At 38.6% G+C, this 9,369-nt stretch overlaps 1 protein-coding gene across 2 annotated transcripts; it reads right to left on the reverse strand.

Annotated features, from left to right (window-relative positions):
* Positions 1–4,198: 4,198 nt before the first annotated feature.
* LOC106937556 (zinc finger protein OZF-like) lies at positions 4,199–7,003 on the reverse strand. Of its 2 annotated transcripts, none has more exons than XM_015019117.1 (2): positions 6,882–7,003; positions 4,199–6,220 (listed from the first exon to the last, which is right to left on the reverse strand). In XM_015019117.1, the coding sequence occupies exon 2, from the start codon at positions 6,206–6,208 to the stop codon at positions 4,544–4,546; it is 1,665 nt and encodes a 554-aa protein (XP_014874603.1). In that variant the 5' UTR covers positions 6,209–6,220; positions 6,882–7,003; the 3' UTR covers positions 4,199–4,543. The 2 variants fall into 2 exon arrangements, with proteins under 2 accessions (XP_014874603.1, XP_014874602.1); XM_015019116.1 differs by having other exon boundaries at positions 6,830–7,003.
* Positions 7,004–9,369: the final 2,366 nt, after the last annotated feature.

Genomic DNA, 9,369 nt, shown 5'->3' on the forward strand with positions numbered 1-9,369 from the left:
ACCACCAGGGAGAAGGACCTCTGCAGCAAACAGGAAGGGGCGGGACGGACCGCTGTCAGTCTTGCCGGCAGGCGGAAAAATCAGCCGCTTATCTGGAGAACTACGGAAACCGTGAAGGCTCAAACGTGTTTCAGAGAAGTCGTCTCACTATTTTCACTTTTTGCAACTGCACTCTCATTAGACACAAACACACATAAATGGTGTAATATACAAGTACTAGTATAGCTCAAACTGCCTCTAAATGCTCAGCATCAGACACTGTTTAACGGGGCAGCGCCATCTGACGGCCATCACATGCTGTTTATGCACATATTCATAAAAACATAAGGAATTACTAAAACAAGCATTTCTTACAGAAAGAGAACGAAGGAAAAAAAATTATTTTAAACAGATTTTCAGAGACAAAATTATTTTAAATGTTTTATTTACAATTTCCACCAAAAAAAAGCACACTCGTTTTTCCCTCTATAAACTTATATAAAAATGTTAAACTATTAAAGCCAAACACTTGGTGACAGTCAGAAGCCACTATCAACTGTAGTTCTGGTTTGTTACTTAATGTTAAAGCCATTAAATCTCTTTGTATTGGGAATTATTAACAGCTTGGCTGATTTTTTTTAAAAGTTCAGTATGTTCAAACATTCAGAGCAAATAATACAAACTACATTTTAATGAAGCAAAGTTTGTGAAGCAACAAGCAGTAATCCCTGCAGAAACAAGACTCACAGAAGCAGCAGATATAATTTAGAAATCTGAGTTTTTGTCCTGTTAACTTGGATTTTTTGTCATAAAACAAATCAAGACCACGCTGATCTATAAATGACAAGAAATCCTTTACTTCAACTTTCTGCTATTTTAGGAAGCCCAACATCAAAGTGCATTAAACAGGAAACATCTGACTTAATTATATTCATGTTTCAGTAAAACAGAAAGAGATCCAAGATGTTCTTTAGCTTGTAGCAAAAATAACATTTTAATACACAACATAACTACATATTATTAGTTTGGTGTGATTTTATTCTTTATTTGGATTTTTCGTTTTTTAAATAAAGTTCATGGGTAGATAGTTACATTTTTTGAGTGCAGTACCTACATAGCAGCAACATTATTTTCACTGTAGTTGAATAGGTTTAACTTAGTATAATTATATTAAGAAATATAATTACACAATTATTAATAAACTTCTAATTTACATTAGAAAAGGTACAGAACACAATTTCTTTTAAAGAGAAAAAATATAAGACAGCCAGAGTTCAGTCTGTTATTCATCATGTCTGCAGTTAAAATAAATAATAATAAAATAATAATAATAACTGAAGACATAAGTCCAACTGCAGGCTCATACACACAAGTTTAAAGAAATTCATCTTCAAAGTTACATTTCATTCAATCAACTCAAGCTGACAACACGAGAAAAGATGAAATGATAAAACTACAACTACTAGAAGTAAAACTGTAAAAATAGATAAAAAATAGAGCCATTAAAATTATGCAGTGATGTCATAGTTCAGTATGAATTATGAATGCTTAAAGCTGCAGTATGTCACGTTTTTTCTCCATATATTTGATAAAACTGTCACCATGTTGTGCCAGTTCAATCTGTAGAGACTCACATGGAGAGAGAAACAGCAGTTAGACAATTTTATTAGACTGAGAATTTGGCGCTCGGATGTCGGCAGAAGACGTGGAAGCTGAGACTCGCTGTGAGCTCGAGTGATCGGCTCCAGCAAAGCTCAGGCAAGCCTTCCCTGAAGCACAACTGAAGCAGGTGGACCTGTGGCTGCTTCGCCTTTTAAAGGAGCTCTTGCTGGATGATTGGACCAAAGCGGAGCGGCGGAGCGTCCTGGTTGGCTGCAGCGAAGGCGTGGTGATAGATGATGCCGGTTAAGGAGAATAGTCTCACAACTTGTGCCTAAGACTTCATTTTGCTATGAGAGAGTCTGAAAAAAATCAATCACCTCTCTGAGGAAAAGCACCGACCAAAACCAGCCAATCAGAGCCTGGAGGACGGTCACCACATGGTGCCACCCAGCAGGGCAATTTACTGAAAGGTTTTGTCAATGAGGCCAATTAGAACTAAGCTAATTAAAAATTAGTTTACACTTTAGTTTAGTCTTTCAAATACCATTTCTCAACACAAAAGACATTATTTGGGGAAATAATATCCCTTTAAATGTTGAAAGAAATAAAAATCAATAACCTTTGGAAAAATGAATTCTTAATCTATTTTTCAGTTAATGATTTAATAATTAGAATACTAAGAAGTGTGGCTGAGATAGACGCAAAGAATATAACTGTTTGGAACAGTTTTATATAACCTTTTTGTACATTAGAACAAAAAATGGTCAACACAGTTTAATGCAATGAAGAGTCCAACAGTCAGGGGTCACTGTTTAACATCTGTAGAAGAAGAAGCATGCACATTGCTCTTTGACTGTTTTTGTTCAAAGTGGCAGCTGTAATGTCTGCCATGGTGTCAGATTCCTGGCTTCATGTAGCAGGAGGGAGGGAGGGAACAGTCACGGTGAGCGTCTTCTGCTTGGTTACTTGTTGCTCCTTGGTCAGTGTTCATAGTTGACTGTTTACCATCAGGGCATTAATTCAATTGCTATGTTTAATGGTGCAGACAGGGGTGGTTTCTGACATGAGCAATATGGGCAAACACCCAGGGCGTTATCTTTTTAGGGATGGCACGAGACCACCGTGGATTGCAGAACAAAGAGTTTGTTCTGCTTTTAATATTAGTTAAATTTATATCAGCTCCAAGTATTTAACATCCAGGTGTTTTATGGGAATGTGGATCTTTCAGATTATTTTGAGAAGCAATTTGACACAATAAAATTTCACATTTTATTGTGTCATGTAGCGCAGGGCGCTGGTCTTGGTCTTGTCTCGGTCTCAGGTCAGGTGGTCTCGACTACCACACTGGTGTCCAGGCTGAAAGCTGAAGGCTGTGGTCGATCTTAGGACGGAACTTTCTTCCTGTCTGTTGGTGAGAAATTCACAAATGATTTCTGCTTCTTTTTGTTTGCTCCCTATTTAAATTGTATTTTATTTTTCACCTTTTCTCTCTTTGTCTTCTAGACAAAAAAAAAGTGCCCTTCTGAATTTTTTTTCTTCTTTTACAGTCTATATTAAGGCTGTAGTGATACAATAATCTCACGATACAATATGATACACAATATTCTGTTCACGATACGATATATATTGCGATATTCAGCAAACTATACAATTCAATACATTTTTGCGGTTTTCTGAAAGGTTTTAGAGGGTCAGAGTGATTTTGGTGACATTTTGTGACTGTTATAGAGTTGAATTGAATTAATTTAACTGAAAACTGATTAAAAGCACCAACTACACAATACCTGGCTCTGGTTGGACATGGACACAGACTTAAAGTCGACAGCTGGACAAAATGAATCAAAGAAGTGGTGAGAAAACATGTTTCTTTTAATTGAAACAGCACAAACTGTAGCTTACATGGATTTATAAAGTAAATAAAGTGCACCAAGCACCTGCTCTGAATAGTTTGATACCTTTTAACCCTGACACTTAACATGTGAAGGAATCACTCTAAGCCTGATGACCCAATCACTCTCCTGGCGAAGCAGCAGTGAGTGAGACAGGTGACAGTTGGATGTTACAATATTTGCGGATGAAAATCGATTTTTTTCTAGGAAAGAAAATATCGATATATATCGCAAAATCGATATTATTACACAGCCCTAGTCTACATAGTGTGCATTAGTAGTAATAGTGTAATATTTCCACATGTAAAAGCATGTGTGTATTAACATTACAATTCATAAGCTACTAAAATCCCTTTGATAAAGTTCTAGTCAGTAAAAGTAAGACGTGCAGAATGTATTTTCTAATTCTATGTAAAAATTACAACGTGACAAAATATTTTCTCATCTGCATTCAAAGCGGCCTGCTGGTAGATGAACCGACAGATTCCCACCTGGCTGTGGTTGGATCTACATTTCTTTCCTCCACACTAACCCAGCTGCAGCAGTGATGTGACAGAGGACCAGACTGATCCTCTGATGTACATTGATCTAATTTACTGCAGCATTAATCCACACCACAGCAGCCACTTCAATAGCTGATTAAATACTGAAGTTATTTTATCATTTCACAACAAATTTAACATCATCCACCATTTAAACACAATCTGTGAAAAAACAGATCAAGCAAAAACATTTGAGAGAATTTATTACAGTTTTCATCACATTAATACAATTTACTGCAGCATTAATCCACACAACACCCAGTGTTAATGCATTTCAAAAACTGTCAACAATTAAATACAAAGAAATTTATCCTTTTATCATTTCACATCATGCATGATTTCAACTTTATTGTAAGAATTTACTACAGTCCTTTATCACCTACAAACCATCAAACATGCCATTAATATTAATGGAGTCATTTTTTTCTGAACACTCTGCTGACAGAAACTGTCCAACTTATGGGGAATGTTAAATTGCTTCTTTGAAACAAAATTTTACCGCATGTCAAATTAGAGCTGGAACAGACATCATTAGGACAAGTATGATGAGTGAAAGGTTTCCCTTTTGTGAGTTCTGATGTGGTAAGTATAACTATTTTTATGGCCAAAACATTTCCCACAGGTTCCGCATATGAAAGGTCTCTCACCTGTATGAATTCTCACATGGCTATTCAAAATACGCTTTTCACGGAAACATTTTCCACAGGTTTCACATGAGAAAGGCTTTTCACCTGTGTGAGTTCTCATGTGGGTATTCAAAACATGCTTTTCACGGAAACATTTTCCACAGGTTTCACATGAAAAAGGCTTTTCACCTGTGTGAATTCTCACATGGTTATCCAAATGGATTTTTTGATTGAAACATTTTCCACAGGTTACACATGAGAAAGGCTTCACACCAGTGTGAGTTCTCATGTGGCTATTCAAATTGGCTTTTTGATTGAAACCTTTTCCACAAGTTGCACACGAGAAAGGCCTCTCCTCAGTGTGAACTCTCATGTGAGTATTCAAAATATGTCTTTGACGAAAACATTTCCCACAGATTTTACATGAGAAGGGCTTCTCACCTGTGTGAGTTCTGATGTGCCTTATCAAAGTATTTTTTTCACTGAAACCTTTTCCACAGGTTATACATGCAAAAGGTTTCTCACCTGTGTGAGTTCTCATGTGATTATTCAAACTACACTTGTGACGGAAAGTTCTCCCACAAGTTACACATGAGAAAGCTCTCTCCTCTGTGTGAGTCCTCATGTGGCTAATCAAGATATATTTTTGACGAAAACATTTCCCACAGATTTCACATGAGAAAGGCTTCTCACCTGTGTGAGTTCCCATGTGGCTATTCAAATTACATTTTTGACTGAAACCTTTTCCGCAGGTTACACATAAGAAAGGCTTCTCACCTGTGTGAGTTCTCATGTGGATTGTTAACTCAGTGTTTAACTTGAAACCTTTTCCACATACATTACACTGTTTACATTTTTTTAATCTGTAAACTTCCTTGTCCTTCACGCCTTTCTCTGCATTGTCACTTTCCCCTCTGGTTTTCTCAACTCTCTTCTGGTGCGAGAACATTTGGTTTCCACTGAGTTCTGGTTGTTGGTGATCTGTTTCATTATTAGACGGAGTTAGGATTAATGTCTCCTGCTTCAGTACTTCCTGGTTATAATCCTGATTGATGCCTTCAGCTTCAATCTTTACCATCTGCTGCGATTCTGATTGGTGATTGTCTTCCTTCATTTGTTGCACCTCCAGTTCCTCTGGTTCTACTTTGATTTCAAGTGATCCAGAACCCGTTACCATAAATGTAACAGTCTCTTGCTTTGGTACAGCCTGGTTTTCATCCTGACTGAAGCCTTCATCATCAGTCTTGACCATCTGCTGACAACTTGATTGACAATCGTCTTCCTTCATTTGTTGCAGTTCTACTTCCTTTGGTTCCTCTTTGATTTCAAGAGATCCAGAATCTGTTTCTGTTAAGTCATCTGTTACCTGCTTCAGTATTATCTGGTCTCCTGTCTTTACCATCTGCAGAGGTTCTGGTCCAAACTCCTCTGCTTTGACTTGTGGAAGTTCTGGTTCCTCTTCTCTCTCTCTGATTTTTTGAGATTCTGTTTCCCTCGGATTCATAGCAGAGATCTCTTGTTGGTTCAGGTCAAAATGATGAGCAAGAACATCTTGCTTAATGGCAGACATAATGTGACAAATCTGAGAAAAAATGAGAAACAAAATATAAAATTAAAATTGTAGTTTAATACAACAACAGCAGGTTCTGTTTGTTTTCAGTGAACCAGTTGCTGAACCAGGAGCCACTCAGCTGAAGGAAATCAACATTTTGAAGATATAAATAACGGTTGGCGCTCACTGTTCAGTTGATTTTTTTTTGTGCAAACATGAGGGCAGACCAAGGTTTGCATTGTTTAGAGTCAAAGTGACCGCAGCACTAAAGCTACTGGTGATGCACAACCTGGAACGGATGGACCAGGATCCATGAATACGGTGGTGCAGGAAGCTTTGAGACGAGAAAACTGTAGCTTTTAAACCAGGCAGAGGGGGAACCACCCTGAACGGGTCGACATTGTGCTCCGACTCTAAAAGTGGAACAGCTCATCTCGCTCTCTCTCATCCTCATTGATCATCTTTGCCTGTTTATTTAACATATTCAGTTTTTATGGTTACTCTTACGTTCTTTCGTGCTTTTTATTCATGACCAGAAAGTAAACAGGTCTATTCTGAGACACATCTGGGTTTTCACCCTGATAATCTGTTTAGATGGGATGTTTATGCTACTACAGAACAGAACAGACTGTTCTTCACCTGGACTCTGAGTCTTTGGGGTTAACCAGAAGCTCCACTCTGCTGGACTCACCTGGAAAAGTTTTGCTGCACTTCAACAGGAAACTAGGACTTTGGCAGAGACGTTACCTTCAAACATCAACATAAGAGGCGACGTCAACACAGTTACCTCCTAATATGAACAGAGAAAACCAACGACCAGTGAATGGAGCCAGTCGCTTCCCAAATGACCCTGACATGTTTCTGTCTGATGTCATCAAGGTCAAAAAAATGCTACACTTCATCAGAACCACCTGGCTCTGGTCCATCAGAACCACCTGGCTCTGTATGTGAATTTTTAGACCAAAGTCCAGACATTAACTCTCCCTCCAGAGTCCGTCTGAATTACTAACAGGATTCAAACCTTAGATTTATCCTCAACGCTCCTTTTCCACCGGCTCTGTAGCAGGGTGCCACCTCCTGGCGGTGGGGGGTATCGCGCCCCACCTCCAGGGCCAAGTGCTGTGTGTCGCTACTTCCATTGAAGATTCTCCAGGCAGGAGTCTAAACCCGCCGTGTCAGCTCTGGTTGTGCAGCTCTATGTGAGCCGCCTTCAGAGGAGCGTTGACAACGATTTATATTTGTGAACAAAGAATTATGCAGCGTTTCCATCTCAACATGCTGCCCAGCGTGTGGCGCTGTCTGCCCAGTAAAGTTCATGTCTGTGTCCCGAACCATCACTAACCTCACCATGCAGGTTCAGCCCAGGGAGGAGGTTTCACTGTAGTCACGCTTGTTTTATATTATTTCATATTAGTAGTATTATTTTTCCAGTTACATGATGCATCAAGGCGTACCAAATGCTTTGTCCATTTAGTCAGAGTCAATGCAGGAGAGAGCTGAGAAAGTTTCATCCCATAAACTCCAGCAACCAGAACATTTTCTGTGATTTAAAAACTCAACAGAAACTAAATGTCAGAGCTGCTAAAGCCACATTAGCAGCATTGAATAAATCTCCTGTTTGTTGCTCAGTGCTGCAGATTTAACTCATCCTGCAGGGCCGGTCCAAGGCTGATGAGGCCTGGGGCAGAATCTGACTCAGGGGCCCCATCAGCACCTCTAACAGCTTCTGAGTTGGATTTAATCTGGGAGACGAGGAGGAGTTTAACTGGCCAACATAAAAATCCAGTTTACTAATTTGTATTTGTGAACAAACAGCTCAAACTCAAAGATTAAACTCAGAGCATCAGATTGTCGCTATGGTAACAAAACATTCTCACTATGAATATTGTTCTTTGAACTTTTACAAATTAAACCTACCAGCTCCTTAAAATCTTACATATAAATGTTAATTTAAAATATTTAAATTTATGTTGAAACCACTGAATCAAATTCAGAAACATTGATCATCTCAATAAACAAATGTTACACTTATGTGTCTGTGGTTTGTGTTAAAATGTCAGCATTTATGGCCCCTGAAGCCCTGGGGGGCCGATTGAGCTGCTGACCTAATTTGGTTTAAACAGAAGTGCAAATAATTGATATTCATTTTAATTGTATTTTTTGATTTGTTGTTTTTAAGACTAGTTGTGGGTTTAAATATCGTTTCACTGGAGATGTTTTCCTGTTACGTATAATCACCCAGTAATATTTTTACATTTCCTGTCTACTCAACATCTTTAATACAACAACATGGTGGACGCCTTGGCGCCCCGGGCTGAGCAGGTTTACTGGGGGAAACCCTGAGGGGTGGTGTTTTTATTAAATAAATGTGAAAAAGCTTCACGCAAAAAGTCATTAAAATCTTAGCAGTAATGGATGTAAACATGAGCTATATTCATCCATCAGCCAATCAGAGGAGACGTCTGATTCAGGTGTAGGAGCAACAAGCCCCGCCTACTTAGGAGCGGCTACGCACGGCGTTTTGGGGAAAATCGATGTTTTTACATTAGAGTTACGGATTCAAATGGTTGGAATGAAACAACTTTATGAAGTGATCAGTGATGTCAGTAACACGTTACTATTTCAGATCCAGTAATCAGAATACTGGATCTGAAGAGAGGAGCTAGCTGTTAGCTAGGGATTAGCTGTTAGCTAGCGATTAGCTGTTAGCTAGCAATTAGCTGTGGCTCTGCAGCACAAACAAACCCTCCAGTAAGTCAATACTTAAAACAAAAGACATGAAACACATTTTATTTACTTTCACTGCTCAATAGGAAGAAACATTAACAATAAAAATCAGACTGCAGTTTATCATTTCATTACTTTGGCTGAATCATGATAAACTGCCTCGTTATGCCTTAAATCAGAACCAGCTAACCTGATCTACAGCGCCTTGTCAAAGTATTCGGCCCCCTTGAACTTTTCAACCTTTTGCCTCTTTTCAGGCTTCAAAACAAAAAGATCTAAAATGTTTATTATTTTGTGAAAAATCAACAGCAATCGTGAGGTGGAGTGAAATTTATCAGATATTTTAAAACGTTTTTAACAAACAAAAACCTGCAAAGTGGGGCGTCAATATTATTGGCCCCCTTGTGTTAATACTCTGTAGCGCCACCTTGTGCTGCGATTACAGCTGCAAG

Source organism: Poecilia latipinna, unplaced genomic scaffold (genome assembly GCF_001443285.1).
Source record: "Poecilia latipinna isolate Pla-1442-1.1 unplaced genomic scaffold, P_latipinna-1.0 Scaffold2377, whole genome shotgun sequence".
Taxonomy (NCBI): domain Eukaryota; kingdom Metazoa; phylum Chordata; class Actinopteri; order Cyprinodontiformes; family Poeciliidae; genus Poecilia; species Poecilia latipinna.